Genomic DNA, 23,601 nt, shown 5'->3' with positions numbered 1-23,601 from the left:
TGTACTATTGCTGGTAGTTGGGACTATAGATAAGGAGCCCAGGTTGGAGTGGTCAGGTTTTGGCCAGGCTGGCTGACAGAGTTGCCACTGGGTCTGCTGGATGCTGTTTGCTCTTCATCCCTCGTTGTTCCCTCAGGGGTCCTTGCCAGGTATCAGAGAGCATCCACTGGTGACAAGTCTTCTGCTGGAGCATGGCAGCTTGTGGTGGTGTTACACAGAGCCACCTTCATCTTGCAGAAGCGAGGGTGGCCCACGGTCCATTTGCATTCAGATTTCATGGGGTTTGCCTGTTTGCCGAACTTGGGCTTGGCTCAGTCCATGCAGCGGCTCTGGGGCTCACATAAGAGATGTGGAGGTAAGACGCAACCTTGTTGACCACGCAGAACACATGAAGAGACCCATGGGGTTGTCCTCCATACCCAGAGAAAACCACCCTGATGAGATGAGCTTCTCTGCAGGTCCTCACCATCTGTGCCCAGAGAGGCAGAAAGCACTGGCCAAACCCTCGCCTGCTGTCCCAACACAACGTTCTGCATGAGCAAAGAGCTGCAAGGCTGCGCGAGTGGAAAACAACATGTGTTCAAGCAATTAAACCGCGTGACTAAGGGGAAATTAATGACACTTGCAGCCCACGCCTTCCCTGTGCTTGAGGAGATGCAAGTCTCCCAGCTGGGCTCCTTTCCCCAAGATGAGGGGCTGCCACCTTCTCAGGGCTGCCGAACACATGGGAGCTCCTCGCCTCTGCCTCTTCAGCTCCACGGCTGCCTAATGCTGCTGCCATCGGGTGATGAGCTTTTTGGATCAAGGATTTGATGTTTAAAAAGTGTTCTCTAAAGCATGTCCTCAAAAATGCCATGAAAGCAAGTAATATTTTATTCTTCATAAGCTTGTTGCCTGTCAGTGGCAGAGGGGGCTGGGTGTTTCCAGTAGGAATAAAGGGTCACTGGGGGGACCATTGCAGCTCTGGTTTTCTTAAGGATCTCTTGGATGATGGCATAAACACCTTGAGAATGGTTGTTGTCTGCATACAGGGGCTGTGGAATTGGGCTGAGCCTGGAATTTGGGCTCAGGCAAAAAATATTTTTTTTTTTTTTCTACAAAAGGTTGTTGAATTATTTAGTGGCCCTGCAGAATTACTTTTTTTCCACCTGACTCAATTAGACAACTGTGAAAGAGGATTAATTGCACTGAAATCAATAGTGCTGCAGGGCTATTGCTGACATCAGCACAAAATAATGTCAACAGAGGAAAATGTAGATTGGATATAGCAATCTGAAACAGTTTTATACTATTTGCATACACATAACTACTTTTACACCCATTTTATACCCATTACAATGACTTAATGGAAGTCAGTGTAGATCTACACTACAGCAACTGAGAGAAAAATTTGCTTGCATATGTATGAAAGATGGCACGGTGGTCTTCTAAAGCCATCCCTGAAACACATGTCAGTGAAGGCCGATACGAACAATGTGTTTTCCCTAACTGGGTAAAAATACTTGCTTTCAAACTATACAATAGTAACCTATTTGGACGTGTGGTTGGTACTTTGAGATGATCTAGTAATTGGTTTTAAAGCTGATGGCAGCTGTCAAATAAGCATTTGTATTTATTTGATGTTTCTATGAGAACTCTTGGGGTTTTGCTATCTCAGAAGTCTTTGTTTTCTCCTTTCCTAGACTCCCTTTCTGTTCTCTGATCTCTCTTCTTCTTATGTTCTTTTGATGCTTCCTACTGACAAATTCTTTTGAGCTTTCTTTCCTAATGTAAGCCGTGGCCTTTATGTTAGGCTTTAATTTCATTTTGTTTAAAATCCTTTTTATTAACAGTTTTAATAAAACAGCAAAATGTCTTCAGCACACCAAATACTTAATGATCTGAGTATCAGCTACAATACATCGCACAAACAAAACCATTGATTATGCTTCCTGGAATTGCTGCACTTTACCACATCAGCACCACATCAGCAGTAAACAACATAGAAGGGGAAGTTCCCTCTGTCAGTCAAAATCTTGCATAACACTTTGTGTAAAAATTAAAATATTCTGAAATTAACAGAAAACTAGATATGTTTGTGTGTCTGTGTTCATGTATCTGTATCTACTCAAAGGTGAATCGAACTATTTATTATCTGTCTTTGTCCTCTGGGCACAACATTAATAATATTGTTTTGATATCCTACTGAAGAAGAAAATGCAATGTCTGGAACAAGAAAAGAATTTTAATTGTGTAAAAGAAATTGATTTATTTAACAGGTAAGATCTCCTAAGTGCCTGTACCCATTACACCCTTATTTTGACCTCTTGAGATGCAGAAAGCCTCTACTTTTCTAGATGCAGTTAAAAAAACCTTTCTGCTCAGTCTCCAAGGACACCTCCTCAGCTGTTATAAATGGAATTTACTTTTTTGAAGTTAATGCCACTGCAGTTGTTAACTGCAGCTCATCTGTATAACACAAGAGGCTTCACCAAGGGTGGACACACCATTCAGATCTCCAGAAGACCTCTTGTTTAACTGCAGTATGGATCTATAAGTCATTTTTTCTTGGAACAGCAAAGGTTAGTTTCTTTGCATTCATTGTAATATTTTTCCTGGGCCTTCTTAGTAGAAGGCGTTAGCAGTTAAAGATTGAAAAGCTCGTAGGACCAGTCTTTCACTGACTTGCTCGCTCCTGTAGAAAGGCTTTATGTGCCACCGCCAGTGGGGCTGTGTTGGTACGATTACCACTGCGCTCCCAACAAAGGGTGGCAACGTGGACACAGGGGCACGGGCACATCTGGAGGATGGCTCTGGAGTGAGGGGAACCTGCCTTGCACAGAGGAGATGCATGTGGGCGGCCAAAGGAAAGTGGCTGATCAGAGTGGTGTCTCCAGCTGTTTTCATTGTACATGGGAACTGGGGTGTTGATGCTTGTAATATGTATAGCCTCAGTGGGTAAATTATACAGCTAATACAGCTATATGCCTCTGCTGACTGTGATGACAGAAAAACAAATGTATTTTTTCACTTGAAAATTATCTTTATTCCTTTTTCTCAGTTTTTCTCCCGACATCATATTTATTCTTTTTTGGGGGGAAGTGACAGAAAGGGGTTGCAATGATACCTGTCAGAGGACTGGTCTGTCCAAGCAGCCTTGTCTTCTTGTGCAAGTCTCTGTTTCTGTTAACTCACACTTGAAAATTACAAGTTATTTGTGGCAACTTCAAAAATTGGAAGAAACCTCTAAGCTACCAATGGATTTCCCAGTCAGTCGTTGGTGAAGGCTTCGTCCTTTCCCTAACAGCAGGCCAGGACTTTGCCAGCTTCAGTAGAAAGGCATAAATCACAAATAGGACTCAGAATGGACAAAGACTACAGAACTAGTTAGATTTTTAAAAATGCATGAAGAAAGCCCCACAGCCATGGCGTTTACATGTACTTATGAATAAAGAGGAACTGCCAGTCTAGAGCTCTGCGCAAGCCTGGGAAGTGGATTTGTCATGGAAATGTCTGTAGAAATACCACGGTGGCAGATTACGGTTCACACCATTAAAACCATCTGTGTGGATTTCCAAATGTGGTCCATACAACAGGTTTTATCCAGAATCTGCTGGTTGCCACTGAGGCTGCAGAAAATAAAGCCCTGATGCTTTTCCCTGCATTGACTCTATAAAGGAAGGCAGAGGTCTGGACGTGCTTCAGCGGGGCTGTTCAGTGCTTAGACAGAGGTGGACATGAAAATTGAGAGTGTTTGATTTCTATGGCCAAACCTCTGCTAAAGGTGCTGCTGTACAAGTATCAAAAGGAATAGCAAAATCCACTTGTGAAGATTCTTACAGGGTTGGGGTGGATATTGTCCATGGAGGAAGGGGCCAGATCATTTTTGGAAATCCCTTCCAGTCCTATTTGCTATGATTCCTTGAGAAGTTTGTTACCTAAAGTAAGATACAAGCTCCCATTTCATTGCTCTTACAAGTACTGCTGGCATAAACTCAAAGTTTGAAACAAGCAGAGGCTTCCTTTCCCTTTATACACGTGCTGGGCTAGTTTTGGATAACACACCTAGTAGAAATGTGCATCCAATCTCTGATCCACTGTGCAGTCCATCAACGGATTGCTCTTATGGTATCACAGCTAAATGCTACATCCAAACCCAGATTCATCACGCCTTGTTACTTTGCAGCTGAGAACCACAGCGAGGGACTTCTCCTTTCTGCTTCCTGACAGTGAGCAGGAAAGCATCTATCAGCAAACACGTTTTTCTGAAGAGACGACATTCCTGCTGAGGGCAGCCTGACTCACTCTGGATGCTGTTCAGGTCTTGATACCAAAGACTACCACCTATGTGATGCGATGAATGCAGCAACCTTTAATTCAGCTCAGGGAAGATTCCACTCGTCACACCTCTTTTATTGCCTCCAGTTTCTTTTCTCATCCAGTGATATTAAAGTCTCTAAAATGGATATATACCCAGTTGTCACGGAATATACTCTGACCTAGGACTTCAAATGCTCCTCCTGAGGGTCTGTTAACTTAGAAGACTCTTCATTTCACACAGCTTTGAAATGGTCATTCAATTGAGTCTTATTCAGCGAGAAGAGGGATTAAAACACACATACTGTAACACCCCTTGAGCATAAGCATTTCACTGGATTACCAGCTGGCTAATATGTGTTCCCACCAAAGAGTCATTACTTATAAGCAAGGTCATCCAGCTGTTTCAGAATGGTTCAATATCAAATGCGGTAACATGGAATAGGCATTGCCTTACCTCAGACACTGTGCTTGAACCCAGCTACCAGGTCTGAACAGGCAGTATCACAGTCCTTGTTCAGTTAAGGCAACTGCACACTTCATTCTCACTATTTTTAGGGTTTGCATGCCCCAGTGTGATGGCCGGCAAGCAAAGCTATGGAGAAAGAAGAAGCACGGAGCCACCGGCAACTGACAGTGAGGAATCTCCGCAGCTCACTCACAGCATCCCTACATCATGTAGCACCCAGCGACTGCAAGCTTTGAGGAAGAGAGCAAAAGTTTTGCTCAATTATCACTTTATACTCTTAGCTAGGAGGTCATGAGGTATATGCGGAGGGGGCTTTGGTGTTTAAGGAGAACCTGGTTTCTCATATACGTGAGGTAGGATCTGAACTAACTTTAGAAAGACCCAGGAATACTGAATGCAGCTGATTTTCTGAGATGTGGTAAATGCAAGCGCAAGGAATAAAGTGTCCCCAAGAACAAATTGTCTGCAAATTATGTTTTACTTTCAGCTGAAACTTTCTGGTACTGATGCATTTTATATTTCACAAGAATGTTCTCTGGTTTGCTAAAACTAACTGGTCTCTCTAATAATGGCAAGGTCCTGGCTTTGTTTCAAGGCAAAGGTTCACACAATTAAATCTCATTAACAGAGGACCACAAAACCTGCACTAAAACCTTTCTTGGCATGTGTCCTTCAGCAGAACTGCTTCATTAAGTCTGAGATCCTGGAGAAAATGTTTGCTGAATAAAGTAATTCCTAATTAATGTTAAAATGTCAAGGATTCATCTGCCACCCATTTTTACTCCTTTTCCTTTATGCTCTTAATTATCTCTTCAATGAGCAACGGGTATAAAAGTCAAAAGCAGCATCTTTTAAACATACACACAACAGGTGGGACAATGCAGCAAAGCAAATTTGCCAGATGTGCTTTCCCATGTAGTATTTGCAACTTCCTAGATGTCTTTCCAAAAACCTCACTTACATGTTGCCATTAAGTATTGCTTAATGAATTAGTTATTTGTAGAAGCATAACTATCGAGGGTGATTTTCCCTTGCACCCTTTCTAATGTTACCTTGAGTTTTATCTCAAGCCATGTGCAAGTCTGGATTAACAAAGGTGTTCATCTGCTCGATGAATATAATTGTCTGGCTATTCTCCAAGGATCGCTCATCCAAGATTTTTTTAAAAAGAAATAGAACAGTCTTTGGTGAGTTTCTACTCTTCAGACCAGAGGGACATCCTGGTTGGATCGAGGGGTCATCATAGGGTGGTGTACAAACATAGTGGGTCTGAACTCTGAAAATCCTCATTCATTTTTTCCAATGACCAGCAATAACAGCGGACGCTAGAGCTGCATGGACTTGTGTAGCAGAACTTCATGGTGAAGGCTTAGAAACACTCTGCAGCCTCTTTAATTCTTGTTCTCGCATTAAAGTAATGGGACCTGTCTTCCTGCCCATCAATCTGTAAAGCATATGCAAGCCCTTCTGCTATGGTTTAAATAGGAATGACTCATGATATTAAGCCTCTTAATGAAAATGGATTACATTACTGCCTTTCGCAAAATGAGAGGTTTAAAAAGCCAAGTCAGTGTCTTCCAAATGTCAGTAACTGGAGACACTTTGGACAAAGAGTGAATTTTATATCTTTTCTGGATATCTATAAGCTGAAGTCATCTTTGCAGTGAAGGATATTAAATGATAAGAAAAAGTATTAGAAACTAGAAGTTCTTTGAATTTGTGTTTAATGAGAATTAGGTTCTGCCAGTCTTCAAAATAATTTCTTATGATGGCAATCTTGTTTTCTCCTTACATACTTGAACTCTGACATATTTGTATTGGCATCTTTCTGAGTACCTTTTCAATGGCAACTACATTATTCAAATTGCAAAAAAATCATTAATCCCAAAATTCCATGGTCAAAAGGATCAGTCTCTGACCCTGGCTACTTATGGAAAATTGCTTTGCAACAGTGATGTAAAAAATGAAATAGGGTTAGGAGTCAAGATGGTATCCAAGCCACAGACTGCAAAGCCTCGCATCTTGTAAAGCATTTCAAAGTTCCAGCATTGCATAACTTATAGAAAATTGCTATTTTCGTTTATTCCCAACTGTCAACTGAGCTTAGGCAGATTTAAATTGTAGCTGAAGCACTTGTATCTAAGTATAAATGCTGTTTGAATCCTTTGATATGTGTCTAGTATGATTTTGTGAACTCTTTGTGGAGAAGATCTAAACCTCAGTCATTGCAGTTCTCTGTTAGCCCCGAGGGAGCCTCGATTATGTTACTGTTGGGCAGGTAGGACCCAAGCTCTGCCACACATGCACGTATATATGTTCACATATCCATGTACGGGACACATAGTAGGAGTAGCAGGGCCTTTTATGCTGTCATGAATATGTGTACTAATATGAATCATTTGATGTTTCTTGAGCAAGATGATTATGCTTAATAACCTATATATTCAGAGTAATTGTTATCAGTTGTGTTCATTTGTGTATATGGTGTAATTTAATGAGTATTTTTAATTGATATTCCTGTGGCATCCTCCCTGTGCTGTGATTAGACTGGGATTTTCATATCTACGCTGTTTCATTTATTGCTAAATAGTAATTTACGTCTAATAGCCTTTTTTCTGTTCTCGTCTTTTTTTTTTTTTTTTTTTTAATTAGAGGAGATCCTGAAGACTCATATTGCTCATTGGTGGTCTCCTGATGGCACCAGGTTAGCGTATGCAACAATTAATGCCTCCAGAGTCCCCACCATGGAGATCCCGGTATACACTGGCAGCCTTTACCCTACTGTTAAAACGTATCATTATCCAAAGGTAAGGGAAAATAAAACAAAGAGTCCTGTTGTTCTATCAAAAAAAAAATTTTTTTTTTTCCAGTAGATTCAGACAGGAGACTGTATAATAGTGCACATTCTTAAGCAATGAAAATAAACAGATCTAAGGGAAGACCAGCTGTTCCCCAGTGGTCTTCATTACTCTTTAGTTGCATTTGTAAAATTGCAGTTTTCTTGTTTGAGTATTAGTCATTCTAAATATAATGAAAATAAAATTTTAAAATTCTTGCTTTGTACCCACACAGAAGCAATTGTGCTTCCATGCTAGAATGGAGTTGTTGGTGTCTGAGAGTTTGGAAGCCAGCATTTCTACATTTAGATACATTTTCTTTTATATAGAGGGAAAAGGTAGTATTTGGGCTTCCTTAGAATATCCAGGATGGCCTAATGTCAGAGGAAATAGTCTGGGTTTGGAGACTTGTGCCTGAGCATTACAAAGAACACAGTGAAAGACAGAAAAGACTTAGTAGCCAATCTGTCCTTGATTGCAGAGACCTGTACAGCAGTCCTGCAGTGGGTACGCAGGACTGGCACAGCTCTCGACCAGTACTGATACACTGCTGCTGTAATTCTGTAATTTTCTACTGTAAGACAGTACAGGAGTGTACCGTGCTGCAGTCATTTCTTCTGGGTGTCTCGCTTTATGAGCTGAATACCTAAGGCCTCACGTGTTGGTACAAATTGAATCATAATTTAGTAGGAGAGATATCCAAATATATGCAGGTTTTGTGGGAAGTAACAATGATTCAGCAGAGGATGCCCTTTCCTACAATGCAAAATGTATCAGTATTTTACTATATCTACCGTCATCCTGTTAGACAACCTTTTATCAAAAGATACATAAAATAGCAATATTTCTAGTCGCTGTGAAGAGTAGCATTTTTCACCAAGGCTAGAGGTGTCCTAAGTAAAATTACCCTTTGGTTGTGCCTACCGACCTTTCCACACCTCTGTGCCACATCACTACAGTTGCAGTTTCCCTGTGAACGACTGCAGCGGTCCAATCCATAACCCCATACAATGGGAATGCATTTTATAATCCATGGGGATAAAATAAATCAAAACCATTCTGTGTTGTATAAGATATGGTAATTTATTCTTATTTTAAAATCCAGGCTGGGATGGAAAATCCAACTATTTCTTTGCATGTGATTGGTCTGAATGGACCTACTCATGACCTGGAAATGACTCCCCCAGACGATCAGAGAATGAGGTAGGTGCTTTCTTGCCCTGGGATGCTGGACCCCAGTTCTTTTGGGGTTTTAAATCAGACTCTGACTTTTTTCAAGGCCATTTTACACTACCTTTCTCTGCCAGTATCAAAGAGTTTTGTTTGTGTAAACATGCTTAAAATTTTTCAAATTATTTTTCTTCGTACATGTATTTTATAACACATTATTAGTTTTTTACTTGAATTTGCTGTGATACCGACTGACTTCAGAGTAGGATTATTTTTAGAGAACTTGGCAGAATGTCCTCAAATCCATAAGAACACATTCATTTCACATGTAATCACAGGCATTGTAGAAGGGATATTGTCTGCAGCCAGTGTGAAAGACCATGAAGCAGAAACAGGGCAGCCCTATAACACAGCAAACATGAGCTCGCTGCTTCGTGACGTCAACATAGGAATGAAACCAGGCAGACATTCTGCACATACATTGCCCAGTCTTCATTAAAAATAAAAAGGAAAGCTTTTTGCTGTTTTTAGGGCAAGTGTATTTTAGAAGCTGGCCTGCAATTCGGCCAACTACTTAGACGCCCATTTCTAATTAAGTAAGTGCTTAAGTCTGCATTCAGCAAGAGTTTAAAAGTTTGGCTTAGACTTCAGCGTGCGGTCAAAGCTTGAGCTATGCTTGTGAACACTTGAAAGGAAAATCTTGTTGCTCAGGAGAGAAGCAGCTTTAGATAATGCATGACACTCCTCCCTGCAAAGCTTGGAGATTAGAATCCAAATCCAGATTTCAATAACTTTGATTTAAACTTGAAATAGCTTTATAGCAGGCCAAGAGAAATCAGACTCTGCTTCTACATCTGAAGTAATAACCTCTCCAAGTGTAATGCTGCAAGATTATCGTTCCCAGGCACATGACTTGTTCATGTAGGAGCGTCCAACCAACATGCGTGCTCACCTTTTTCTACTGATTGCTAGATTAGATTGCTGGATCTGTAATTCCAGTGCCAAAAAAGATAGAGGTACAGCACAGAGTTAATGAAACAGGGCAGCTTGGAGGGCAGGGGAGGGTGCAGGCATGATCTTCATTATGCATGATAAATATGTAAGGCATGTGGATAGGCTGTGTAGTCATCTGATGAGAGGATACTAAACCAGTGGCATCATTTACAGTGGCAGTTGCCTTTCTTTGCTAGGAAAGCTAGTGTCAGCCTCAGAACAGGTTTTCACTGAAAATTCATTTATGCAACAAAAGATGTATGACCTGTGACCAAACCAAATGAGCATAAATGCACTTGCCTTTCAAAAATACAACTTCACATCTGTATACAGCAGGCAGGAATTCAGGATCACAGTATCCCCATCACAGTATCCCAATCACAGTATCAGAACTGCAGCTCCTGGACAATATCATTTTTCTCTTCCTAGCGTACTGTATAAACATAGAGACTCAGAAACATTTTAATTATAGTAATAACTTCAGACTGCAGGATCCAAGTGTTGTTAATAAATTTGTCCTATATGGTTATGGGTGGCTGTAATTTATTTGGTTGCAATCAATATTGTAAAATGATGCAAAATATATCATAATTAATTAGTCTCTGTATATTTCATCAAAACCATGGCAATTGCCATCCCTAGGGCATGATATAAGCAGTGCTGGTAGAGCAATAGGGGTGCATTTTCATTATGCATATGTTTTCTGAAATGAGAGGATTAGTGAGATAATATTTCATTAAAATAGACAAGAGGGATATACCATACAGTTAGTTACAGAAGGGAGTTTCAAAGAAGTGGGGGAAGCTGGTGATAAGGATCTTCAAGCGGACCAGTCCTATCTGAAGCATTTCAACGTGCTCAATCTGTTCATGCAGATGATATATAGACAGAGCAGTACTTCTTGGTGTTCTTTTTATCTGGAGCAAAGTGGTTTAGTACAATTAATAAAGCTGAGAATAAAGTGGAGATATGCCAGGGTGTTTTTTCTTCCAGAATTAAAGGAAGTCAGAAATTTTCCACAGAATTGGGATATTTTTCAGTTAAAAAAAAAAAAAAAAAAAAAAAAGCTGATGATGGGAAAACATATTTGGGGGAAAAATGTACAATTTTGATAATTTTCCCGTTTTAAAAATCTTTCATTCTGAGCATTTTTGCCAAATTTTCTCCAATGCCATGCTTTTCTGTGAGAAAAATAAAGTGAAAGGAAGGGGTGGAAATTGCAGGGGGGGGGGGGGGGGAATGTATTATAACATTTAATGCCTGACAGGCATTTTTTATTTTGGTGAAAACCATTGGAACCCAAGAGTTACATCAGCAGGTGATCGGAATGGGACCATGATCCAACTTATTTCTCACATCATATTTGCATCCCAGGTGACAAATTAAAGAAAGATGTTATCTCCCCTGAGTGCAGAAATCGTCATGGGTCCTTGCGTAGGTCATGAACAAATAAATAATGGAGAAACTCAGACAACTCGATGAGAGGCAGGAGCCAGCTGTGCCCCAGGGACTGCAGGCTGGGCTGCTGCCTGTCACTTGGCCACATAATCTTTGTGGCCAACCACTTGGCCACGTTGATCTTTAAGGTCCCTTCCAACCCAAACCATTCTATGATTTTATGATAATGTATCATTGTCTGTTCTTTGTGGTGTTTATGGCTTTATTACTGTTGTCATACTTTTAAGTATTCATATTGTAGAATCATACCTCATATTTTAGATTCATACCTCCAGAAAGCAGCCAAGTAAATTTATGTTATGAATAAGGGCGCTGCACCATAACCAGTCTCAGGTGATTGCAAACCCAACCACCAACGTCTTTACTGGGATGGGGAAATACATTGCAAAGCTCAGCATAACTGCACCCTTCCTGAAGGGGCTCAGGGAAGTTATTTCTTCCCTTTGGGAGGGTGAAACCTGCTCTGATGTGGATGTCTACAAACAAAGTGGTCGGGTACCTGCTAGTCCAGATTTCACTCTATGGGAAGAAATAGGTTCTCCTTAAGTCAGCTCTGTATAAAATCTGGGACAGTTCAGGCAAAGAGGGATTGGGAAATGCACTGACTGCCCGTTTCTCTCCACTGGCTGCTCAACCAGCGCAGCTGCCGGAGCTGCAGATGTTTAAAATTAACTGAGATGAATCACACCTTCTTGCCTCATTTTCCTCTGCAAAATGGAAAACATAAAACTTGGTTGTCCTACAGAAGATATGTGAAGTGAATTAAAGACTCCACACTACTCTGAGACTAGAATAATAACTATACAAGTATCTGCAGTTGTCTGCTGGCTGGGGTATCCGTGGGCTTGATGGCTGGGAGAGGCTTCAGAGAGAAATTGAGACTCCATGCCCATCTCTGGGGTGGTAGGGAAGATAATGTTTGACCTAAAATAATAATTAAAAGTTCCTGAGAAAGAACCGTGGCTTCTGTGTTCAAACAGCGAGAGGGATGTAAAAATTAAATATACGTCCTTCAAACTTTAAATTGGATTTATAGAAAAAATGCTCCAAGCCACAATATGTACTAAATTCACGTTCCTTTTCTGGGGAGACTGAGCCTGCTCAGTTAATTTTGGAGAGAAAGAAGAGGTGGTTATACAGTTTAATTTTGCTTTGTTGTTTTTTTTCCTCTTAGGGCCTATGCTGTTGCTGATAAAGAGTAAAATTACGATTTTATTTCAGGCACTGAATTTTCAGACTGCTGTTGTCTCACCTGGAAGTATCCTTCCTTCCAGTGCCATGGATGCAATCGTTGAGGTCTTTTGTTATTTTTCCCCAGCCAAATTCAGGCACTAAATATTTCTGAAAACTACAAAATCAATTTCCAACTTGTTATTTTGCTAGACAAATGGGCCTTTGCTGCTTTTGCCCTTTCTCTTCAGTATATGCAGGAGTGCTTGCCAGAACACAAAGTACTCTCCAGTGACACGGCACATTAATTCCAATGAAAGCAACAATTCCTTATACATATTTTATAGCAAACAAATGAACTAATAAATTTTTTATAGACCGTATGCTGTGAAAAGTCATATTATAATTTAAGGATGTCTTTGGCCCACGTAGCCAGCCGTATATAATAACATCACCAGCTTTGGCAGCTCAGCCAGAGTTTTACCCTACAGATGAAGTGGTGAAGCCCTGAATTGCTGCAGAGGTGGACTGGGAGTCCCACCGTGTACTGGCTCTGAGAAGGCGACCATCAGTATATTTATTTGTGATCCTGTATTTTCCAGCCCAGCCCAGCCTAAGCGGTTCCATTGCTCACTATCGCACAGGAATTTTCCTAAAGATATCGATTACAGGAGTGTGCAGCCCACACCGGTGGTTTACTCCAAGTATAATCACAACGTGAATGCGTCCAGCAATAGAGGATGGTACAGGGAGTGTGGGATGGCAGTTTTGCCAATGCAAACTGTCACATCTCTGCTGATGTCTTTATGGCAACCAGCTGCATCTGCGTTACAGAAACCCTGTGTCTCTCTTAAACTCTATCCTTCTTGCTATTTTCCTTTCAGTGCAACACTTGTGGATCTTTTGGTGTGTAGTAGGCCATTAGCTCTTCCTAAGCATAAAGAATCCAACCATTGGCAGTGGCGGGTCTGAGTCAGCCGGTTAGTCTGCACAGAATGGAAATAGTTTGCAATTTCTTTTCCACTTGTGCATAAATTTGTAGCTCCAGGGATTTCAGTCCTTCTTGGAAGATGGAATAGCTTGAATGATTCTTTATCTCTGCATTTGTCTCTTCTTTGAAAATGACTTTCAGAAGTGGCAGATAAAACACCTGCATAGCCCTAAAAATGTCATTTTTAGGGGTTGAAATCCGTATATAAGGAAGCCTGGAGACATCAAGAAGCAGCATTCTTAATAACCAGAGATCTCTCCTGGACCATTTGCCTGAAGCAGCCTCTGACTGCTCTGCCATGTGGCAATTCGTTAGGATGTCAGTACTGTCATTTGGTTTATGTATGTCTGTGTTTGCAGGGACTACTACATAACCATGGTGAAATGGGCAACCAGCACCAAGGTGGCGGTAAACTGGCTGAACAGGGCCCAGAACGTGTCTATCCTGACGCTCTGCGATGCCACCACGGGAGTCTGCACAAAGGTAGGACAGATGAGCCAAATGGTCGTTTGCCATCGGTTTTCATAACCCATGCAGGGAGAAAGTATTTCAGTTATCTTACCTGGCAACAAGTCAGCTGGCACACATTTATTTAGGCAGACACAGAATATAAACAATGTTTGCAATATTTACTTTTTTTTTTTTTTTACACCTTCTAAAAGCCAGGAACAGTATGTCCCTGCACACATTCTGCGTGCATGTCTGTGTAAGAGAGCTTACTTGTCTTGAAATAACTGTATACATGCACAAGCACACACACATCAACAGTTTGTAACCTGAATATCTTTGCAACATTCTAGTTTAATGTTATTATGTATATTTAATGTCATTAAAAATCTCATGCTCGTCTGCCCACTTTTTCATTTTAGTTAATTAATACCTTCTACAGACATACTAATGTAAATGGCGTATAGATATAACCTGTGTAAGTATTAACAGATACCATCTCTTAAACTGGCATAGGTGTTTCCACAGTAGAAAAGTGTTCTGATATACCTATCCCTTGAAAAAATGATGCAATACTGCGCATAGAGCACAGTGCAGAATCTTTTCCTAGCAACTTTTATTTCAACCTTTATTTGCTTCTTAACAAGCTTTATTTCTTTGGGAACAGTATATCTCAGGGATTTATGTGGTTTGTCTCTATGAGTAAAATGCTTTCTTGAATGAGTGCATGCTTATTCATCGGAGAGGAAAGACATGGAGAGCAGGTACTGGATTATACTCCTGAAGCACATGTTTGAGCAGTTTCTTTGTGCTTCTGCACAGCTTTTCAGACTCAATCCAACTGCTGCCTGCACTGATAAATAAAATGTAATACACGTGAAGTATGGTATTTAATGATCTTGTTTTGTTTTAGAAACATGAAGATGAAAGCGAAGGCTGGCTGCACAGACAGGTAATAGTGATCTTCTCTTTGCGGTCAAGATTTTGGCAGGTTTTTTGCTTTCTTTGTTTTTCCCCCCAAGAGAAAAACTGATTTCCAGACCTGAGAAAGATACCTGGGAGGTGGCATGGTTTCTATCACAGAAAAGAGTTTCCCAGTAATCAACAAGTTCTTCTTATTGAAGATGCCATCTTCTCTGGTAGGTCCTACAGTTCATAGCCTGCAATTTACTTGGATTTAAAAGATAGAAAAAGCTGATGCTGGTGGAAATTCACCCACTGACAGTATCTGTGTGAGGCTTATCGACCTCAGATGTAGTCCTTCCTACCCTATGTTGAGACTGATGATTTTAAGCAGTACGGTGGTTGTTTTCTGGTCTTCCAGACAGGAAAGAAGTCCACTGTTGAAAACAGAAGATCAAAGGTCATTTTATTAAAAGTGCCTATGTCTATTTAGAGACAAAATCATGCAGGTGAAACTTTTAAGTCATTTAAGCTAAATTTGACAAAATTATCTGTTACTCTGTAGCTATTTGCACATGTAGGAAAGGTGACAACATTAAAGTGTCGATGGGGCAATTAAAACAATCAGAGCTTACATGGAGCGCAGAATGGGGAGAAACTACCTGATGCAGTTTCATATCCTGGTTTAACAGACAACTGTGTCATGTAATTCTTCTGACACTGTAACTTGTGCGTAATACTATTACATTGTATGGTTATGTGCTCCCATCCCCCAAATGAAGTAAAACAAAGATGAAAATAAAACCTGAAAAAAAACCAGAAATAGAAAATAGGTAGAAAATTTAAACCCCCAAGGAGTTTTGATTTTGGGGATTTTTCTTTTTTTTATTCTTTTTTTTTCTTTTCTTTTTTCCCCAGAAAAGGGGGCTTTTTTCAACATATATCTATATAAAACCTCTAGATCTCCAGCATGTAAATCTCTGGAAGATCATTTATAACACTTCCCCAGCAGTCAGTTTGTGAAGTGACCTCAGATTTGATTAAGCTGTTCTTTAGAGAGAAGCTGCTGATATCAATTCAGCCACAACACAAAACTGTTTTTCATGGGTTATGTGAACACCAGACAGGGAGTAGCATGTCAGATAAAGATCTTGTACTATATTTTTCCAAGTCCAGATTTAAAGCATTTCACATTTTTGTCACAGCTTGCTCAGAGGATCCAAGAACCTGTAGAAACTGTAGTACATCAGTTCACAGCAAGAACAATGATCTCCTCTGTTCCAGTGGCTGTCCTACAGCAACGGGCTATGTCTGATCCAGATAAAAAATTGTTTTACAGAGAAGATAGGTTTTGTGCTCCAAACATCTCAAATAATCTTTTGCTGGTATACTCAGGTATAGAGTAAAAATGCTGCTGAAGTATTCCTTATATTCACAATGACAGTGTTGGCTTGAGTAGAAAACAAAAGCTTCAAAGACAAGCAAAGTCAAGAGAAACTTAAGTTTCCCTTATCTGTATCTGAAAAAAAAAAAAAAAAAAAAAAAAAAAGTACTTTACACGATTCATTTATCAATCCAAGGATAATTTTAATACTTTCACTCCTATTTACTGGGACCTCCATCAATGCGGTATAGTAGAACGTGTGTTTCTACACTGCTGTGGTTCTTTAGTCATTTACCTACTACATGGACAGGCATTAAAAGATGGTGCTTTGTCCTGAATAACTGCAGTAAATGATCTGTCAGTCTCTAACAGGCCTGCTCCAGGGAAATATAGTTTGCTTTACTGCATCTCTAAACATCATATACCTAGTTTGAGGTTAGAGAAAGATGTTCATTACAGCCAAATGAGTCAGTCGTCTCAGTACTAAACTAAGATAACATTTGCTATGGACTTTGGAGACATTTGATAGCACTCTTCAAAAGCTTTTGTAAGAATATGAAAAATTACAGAGCTCTTTTGCTTGTATTTCTGACAACAAAATTACTTAAAATTCTAGTTTTGACTGAATATATGATTACTAGGATAATTGTATTTTCTGTACTTACCTTTTACTCTATGACACATTAATCGAGATAACTGGAAAGTTATTTTCATGGCTTGTGCATCTGACTATGAGAATGATGTGAAAATGTTAAATGCTAGTGCGAGTCCCCTAACCTCTTTAAGGAGGAGATGAAATGCACATTAGGCAACTACTGAAGGAGCTCAGGAGGGTGACTCAGCTCAGGCTGAAGACTCCTTTGATTGAGACATTTTAATATAGGTATATGCATATGAGCCAGGTATCCAATTCCCCTCTGTAGACAGCCAGGTAAGCAGTATGCTCACCTGGTCAGTGGACCCTGAGCATGATTCAGCCCCCCCTGAAGAAGAAACCCACTGCCTGGTTGGCCAACTTGATCTGTATGCTCCATCGACCAGACCCCAATTTTAATTCAATAGGACCGAGGAGTCTAACTGCTGGCCTTATTCTTTAAAATACTCCTTCAAAGTACTCCATACGCCTGGTCTGAAAAACATATAGGAGCTTTACCCTTTTCTTGGGAATTTAAGTGCATCTGGTCTTCCCGGAATAGGGACAAACTTCACAGTAGGCTGGGAGCAGGAGACGAGGGGAGAAAAACATCAGTATCGGAAGATACTCACCAGGGACATGAGGGGGTCTCCAAGGATGACAGGGTTGACTTTTTTCAGCCATCTGAAATACTGGGAGTTCTGAGATAGGGCATACGAACCATGAATTTGAATTTTGTTGTTGCTGTTGTAGTAGTTTGGTAACTCAGTGACATTTAATAGTTTGTGTATGGAAGGTCATAGTAAATGATCTCATGTTCCCTTCTGGACTTAAGTTCATAAATGAATTTTATTCAAGTCCAAAATCTTTGGAGACCCTCTCTCTAACACGGGCAAAGAGAAATACTGCTGTCGCTGTCTGTGTGGCTTAAAAATAGGATAAATTACTCAAAGTATAATGAGAAATATATGGTATTTACACAGGTTTTGCTAGAAAGTATCTGTCACTCCTCGTCAGATGATATGGCCAGTGTTTTCAAACCTTTTGCACAAGTAAGAACAGGCACATGTTCACCAAAATGGCCTAGGGACTTCGGAAGTTTTTACTGCTTTTATTTATATACTTGCTTGTGCACTTCTGAGCATGAGACAGACTGAACTTTACTCATACTTTTGCTTAAATATACAAATTCTTTGAAGCAGTAATTATAGCTGTAAACAACTTTGTTTCAATTTTTGTGAAGAAGCCATTTTCCAATAGTGCCAGTGATAGTCATATACAGACAATGAGTCAGCAAGGGAGAAATAAGAAAATTTCTGAGCACCTGCTGAAGATAAAATTTACTGGCATTTTAATTGGTTTATTTATTTAATTGTGAATGTGGCCTGAACAAATTTAATTACAAACCAGCATGCAACTCCAACTCCACCAAAGTCTGTAGGCTTTGACATTGACATCAGCAGGACAAGCAGATTACCACAAAATTGTTTAGTGACATATAACCTCCAAAACTGCCTGCATGGGCCAGCTGGCCTCCCCTGATAACAGTTCTTTTGGGTTGCATTTTTCTTTCCAGTCCTCCTATTTCCCTAGTGTTTCAGATCACCTCAGCCTGAAACTAAAGACTTTTGCTCTGTCAAAAGGTTGAGATGTTGAAAACCTCACACCATTTTTCTTTTACAACTCCCTTGCCTTAATCCTGACAGCTTGATAAACTAGTGATGATTCTTACACGTAGTTAATGGGTGGTATGAAATGAGATTTTTTAAAATAAAAGCGGAGTTCAGAGAACCTTGCAAACAACACTGACTTTTTCACCCTGTAAAGCCCTTTTCTCATGGAACAACCCCATAACTGACCTAATGGTGCCCTAAAGACAAAGGTTGCAGCAGAAATAGGACCCAGAGCCCCATAATTCAAATACTCAAATTCATCTCCCAGAGCTAACAAAGCAGCTTCTGGCTACAAACAGAGTCTTTGGCACTTAAATGAAGAGTCCTGATTTCATCCAGTGGAGGGAATTGATACTCAGATGTATGAGCTCCTCTCCCCTCCAGTTGATGACCCTGTATTTTGGTGCAGGTGCCTTGGCTTCAGAGATGGCCGTTGGTGTGGTACTGTCGTGGTTTCAGCCCAGCCGGTAACAAAGGACCACGCAGCCGCTCGCTCACTCCTCCCGCCCCCTCCGGTGGGATAGGGGGGAGACGGAGGAGAGAAAAGAAAAAAAACTGGAACCTCGAGGGTTGGGCTAAGGGCAGTTTACTGGGACAACGCAAAAAAAGTTACAACAACAACGACGGTACTAATGAAAGAGTATACAGAAAAGAGTGATGCACAGTGCAACTGCTCACCACCCGGGACCCGACGCTCCGCCACTTCCCCCACCGAAAGTCGAGAGCAGGAGCCCCCTCCCCCCGGCCCACTCCCCATGTATATACTGAGCATGATGTCACATGGTATGGAATAGCTCCTTGGCTAGTTCAGGTCAGCTGCCCCGGCTATGCCCCCCCACCTCCCAGGTTCCTGTAAAAATTAACTCTATCCCAGCTGAACCCAGGACAGGTACACCCAACCACAGATGAGCATGGGGACAGGGATGGAGGATGGATGAAGTTCAGCATTGCCCGAGAGGCTTAGTGTGGCAGGGGATGGACAGAGATCTTCCCCGCATGCCCAAAAGAGGAGGTGACATCATTGTCACAGTAAAGCTGATGCACATTTTTAACATTTTGTTGGATTTCAACGAAGCGTTTACCAAAATGCAAAGGGTTAAAAGGATTCATGTCCCATCTGTCTGTTTATCAGAGCTATGGCCCTATGGCACTTAAAGTATTGGGACATTTCCCTGAAAGGATAAATACCTACAGAGCAAAATCATTAATTCTGAGTTCTGGGCAAAGGTGGAGCAGACAGAGAGGGCAGGAGACTGTGCTGAGCAAGGGAAAATGCATCAGAGAATCAGCTGGAAAGGATTGGGTTATTCAGATTAATTGGTTTCCTTTTTAAAACTTGAGGATGAACCAGAAAAACATAATTCTCATGGAATTATAATTCTCAGTCAGTAATAAAAACAAATTTCAAAGAATCTGCTTTCCCACTGATTTCTGTGAGGAAATACGTGGAGTCCGGCCAAAAGCACGTGAAGCACTGTACTCTAGAAGAGCAGAAGGCAAGGAGCGTGTTGAACCATGAGAGCACAGACAGACCAGTTTGGAGCTGCAACCTGTGGTGCTGCAATATGATGAGTGTTTGACCCATGTTAATGTGTGGGTGGTTTTGGTGGTGCTGTACTTATGGGTCCACGTGGCTTTCACACACTCTGACTCACCATAAAGTGGGTAATTTCTCTTTCAAATATTTGTCCCAGTGCATGTTTGATCATGCAAATCCTCAAGGTTAGAGGCACTTGTGCACTCCCCACCATCCTGCATTCACCTTGCCTTTCCTTCTTTCACCGGAGGAGTCTTCCTCGGGTGGCTGCAGATCCAGCGATGCTCAGTGATCCCTCTCCAAACACAATTGAATACACTCGACCTTTTTTTTTTAATTGTTATACCTTACTCCAGGACTTCATGCCCCTCTCTAAGACCTACAGAAACTCAGACTGAATTTAGCATTGTCCCCTTGTTCATTCTGATTCTGCCAAACTTGGGATAAGCCTCTGGAGGCACTCCTTAGTTTTTTCTTCTCCTGACCATTTGCAGATACACTGACCTGTGTTGCACAACTCTGAACTCCAGCACTGATCCCTCCAGGAGCAGCAGTGCCCTCCAGCAGCCTCCCATCACCTTATCTCTTCCACCAAAGCTGAAGCCTTTGGTGGCAACATTTTGATGCACAGCAATAAACAGGTTGCTGGAAATGGCGCTGCTGCCTCTTTCTTTTACTGATAGTGATGCAAGTTGGTTAGTCCCACCAATTCCTTCTCCAGCCACAGGGTCATCCTTTGTTTAGCGATTATTCCTTCAACTCTGAGGATGACTGGGTAGTCCACAGCTCCAACCACCTATTTCCTTCCTCCTCAACCCAGGGGACAACTGCCCATCACAGGTGAGCAGCTCTGGTTGGATCTGCTTCCTGAGCCAGGCCACTGTCTGTTCACGCAGGTCCCATAAAGGCAAATGGGATCAGGGACGCACACTTGCTTAGTCAGGTTTAAGCTTCAATTTAAGCTGCTGTGGAATCATGCAAGAGTTGCCTTACTTTTTTTTTTCCCTTTTACCTGAGTCTGAGAGCACTGAGTTATCGCTCTGTATAGCTGACACGAGGACAGCTTTGTCCTTCATCTGCACAAAGCAGAGGATTTCTGGAAACTGGCCTTGACTGTTTGGGTAGCATTCATTTGTCTACATACCGAGATCTAGCTGAGCAAAAAGACAAGAAGAGCCATAAGGACTTAAGAAAAGCCCTACCGAGTCTCACCACTGCTTCCTCTGCTGGTATCTAAGGACAGTGTGTGAACTGGCTACTTTCACAGTCCAGTCCTCTCATATTTCACCAGCATCTACAATAAAAAGATTACAGACATTTGAGACTATATCTATTCCCTTTAGGATCGGTTAATGAATCGTGAGTTTGTTCAATCTCTTTTGGCACATTTGATACCAGCTGCTTCCATAAGCCGCCTGTGGCAAAAACTTCCAAAAATTTCCTACCTGCTGCACAGGAAAAGTATTTTCTTTTACCAGCATTGAACTGATCTCCTATTATTTTCAAGGAGGGCTCTTCTGTTCTAGTGTTGTGGGATTCAGTCAATAACAGTCAACCAAAGGCTCAAGTACATGCCCATTGTAGCTCCCTACAGCATAAAATCCTGTTCCAAAAACCTTTCAGCCTGATGTGTCCCCCCGATTTGCCACCCGGCATAAGTCACCATCTCTGACAAGATCCTAAACAAAATTCTGGTTCTATTATTGTGTTGTCTTTCCAGCAAGAGGAACATGCAAACAGGCTGTCTCATAACACCAGACGAGTGCTAAAGCCTCATGTCTGTCATCCGTGCCATGTACCTCCTTCCCCTGCAACTCTGAATGCACCTCAAACTAATCTGCACAATGCCTGCTCTCACTGGCAAAGACATATTGCTGGAATATGTAACGCAGTAGGCACAGGTAGAGAAATGTAGGGTGAACTCATTGCTATTTACCTCAGTAAAGGAAAACCTGTCAAGCAGAAGGTTTGCCCCAGTTATCACAGTTGTTTTTCAGTGAGGTTTCTCCTGTCATGAAACGCATTTGGAAATAATATAGTTTCATGTTTCAGGTTCCAGAACAATGTCAGAAACAAATGAAACCATTATTTCATAGAGCTCCAACAAGCTGTAAATGGGCATATTTTAAAACGTACTGAAAACCTAAGCAGGGGAAAATAAAAGCAAAAACAAACAGTTTGAACACCTAATAACGTGTTGATAAATCTGATAAATAGTGGAAAAGAATTAATCAGTCAAGAACTGGGAGCAAAGGAACATACAGTAAGAATAATGTGTTAGCTTATGAGAAATAAAAATGTTTATTTCTTTGCTGTAGGTGTTTGCATTAGCCATAAGTCTCCCTGTACAATTAAGTTCTTTCTGGTTCAGGGTGGTATCTTGATATGTGCCAAGCAGAAAGCCAGGGTGTTTGATTAACACTGAACCAAAGGAGGACCCAGAAGAGGGTGAGCAAGTTTCCCTGTTGACTGCCCTTGAATAAGAAGGATCCACGAAGCTGGGCCAGGGAAGACAGAGCTCAGCCAGTCCCCAGAAAAGCCTGCTATCGCAGGAGAGGTTCAGCAGAGGTTCAGCTCTTGTTTTAGTCCCAACTATTCAAGATTCAGAGTAGAGGAGCTTCATCTAGCCAGTTCCCTTGGTACGGTGCTGCTGTGTCACACCATATGGACCATCCTTCTGCTTTCCCTTGTAATCTGCTGTTCAACCATCTCCTCCAGTGGACACTTCCCATGTGCCTCAAGGTTTCTGTACAAAAAGAAGACAAAGACCCTTCCAGGAAATGCTTGCTTGCCATATGTGGTGTTTGATTTCCCGCTGAGTCTCTTCTATCTCTGGTTGAAAGTTCTAGTCACCCAATAAAAGTCAATCATCGTGTTCACCTGGGAGCTCTGTGTCAAAGACAGTTTTGCAAGATATCCTGCCCTTTGTAAATAATTCAGTGAAATAAGCATTTGTAAGAGAGTAGGAAAAGACAGCAGTTAGATGCTGTTAGTTGTGTTTCCTCGAGGACAGGAATACATCAGTTCTTCCAGCAGAGTAAACAGGGTTTGTCATACTTGTGCCAGCAAGGCTCAAACCATTTCTAAAGGCTTTATTCCAAGTGCCCCAAGCCGTCAGCTGTGTATGTGTACTTTTTGCTTTGCAAATGGGAATTTACTTTATAGCCAAGGAACTCTCCTTGCTGCCTGTCTCCCTGTCTTCCCACAGCTGAAAGGTGTCTGTTTTCCCGAGAGCAAGAAGCAATAACCTTCGAAAATTTCTCCAGTTTTCAGTGGGCTTTTTGTTTGCCTGAGGTTGCTATTAAAGAGCACTCTCTATTTTGCTGTGAATTAATTTCACAGGGTTTTGCAGTGCTGAGCAATTTTAAATACAATAAATTAACGGTAATACAACCCTTAAATTTGTCACAGAATGAAGAGCCGATTTTTTCCAAGGACGGTCGGAAGTTTTTCTTTGTCCGAGCCATTCCCCAGGGAGGACGTGGGAAGTTCTACCACATCACCATGTCGTCATCACAGGTGACTCACTTGCTGCCACTGCTTTGGGTCTCACCTGAAGCAGAAAGCAATAAAAAGTAGTATCTGTGCTTGTACTGGTGAGACAGGAAGGTGCAAATGTAGAATGTGCATAAAAGAAAA

At 41.2% G+C, this 23,601-nt stretch overlaps 1 protein-coding gene across 6 annotated transcripts in view; it reads left to right on the top strand.

Moving 5' to 3' along the window:
* Positions 1–23,601, top strand: part of DPP6 (dipeptidyl peptidase like 6) — a 575,985-nt gene that overhangs the window by 510,120 nt on the left and 42,264 nt on the right. For all 6 annotated transcript variants that reach the window (XM_030009646.2, XM_030009648.2, XM_030009650.2 and 3 more), the window contains exons 9-13: positions 7,418–7,572; positions 8,708–8,805; positions 13,744–13,867; positions 14,745–14,783; positions 23,374–23,481. In XM_030009646.2, coding sequence (XP_029865506.1) covers positions 7,418–7,572; positions 8,708–8,805; positions 13,744–13,867; positions 14,745–14,783; positions 23,374–23,481 — 524 coding nt within the window. The remainder of the gene's footprint in view (positions 1–7,417; positions 7,573–8,707; positions 8,806–13,743; positions 13,868–14,744; positions 14,784–23,373; positions 23,482–23,601) is intronic.

This window comes from Aquila chrysaetos, chromosome 3, assembly GCF_900496995.4.
Source record: "Aquila chrysaetos chrysaetos chromosome 3, bAquChr1.4, whole genome shotgun sequence".
NCBI classification, from domain to species: Eukaryota; Metazoa; Chordata; class Aves; order Accipitriformes; family Accipitridae; genus Aquila; species Aquila chrysaetos.
This window is presented reverse-complemented; position numbering and strand designations above follow the sequence as displayed.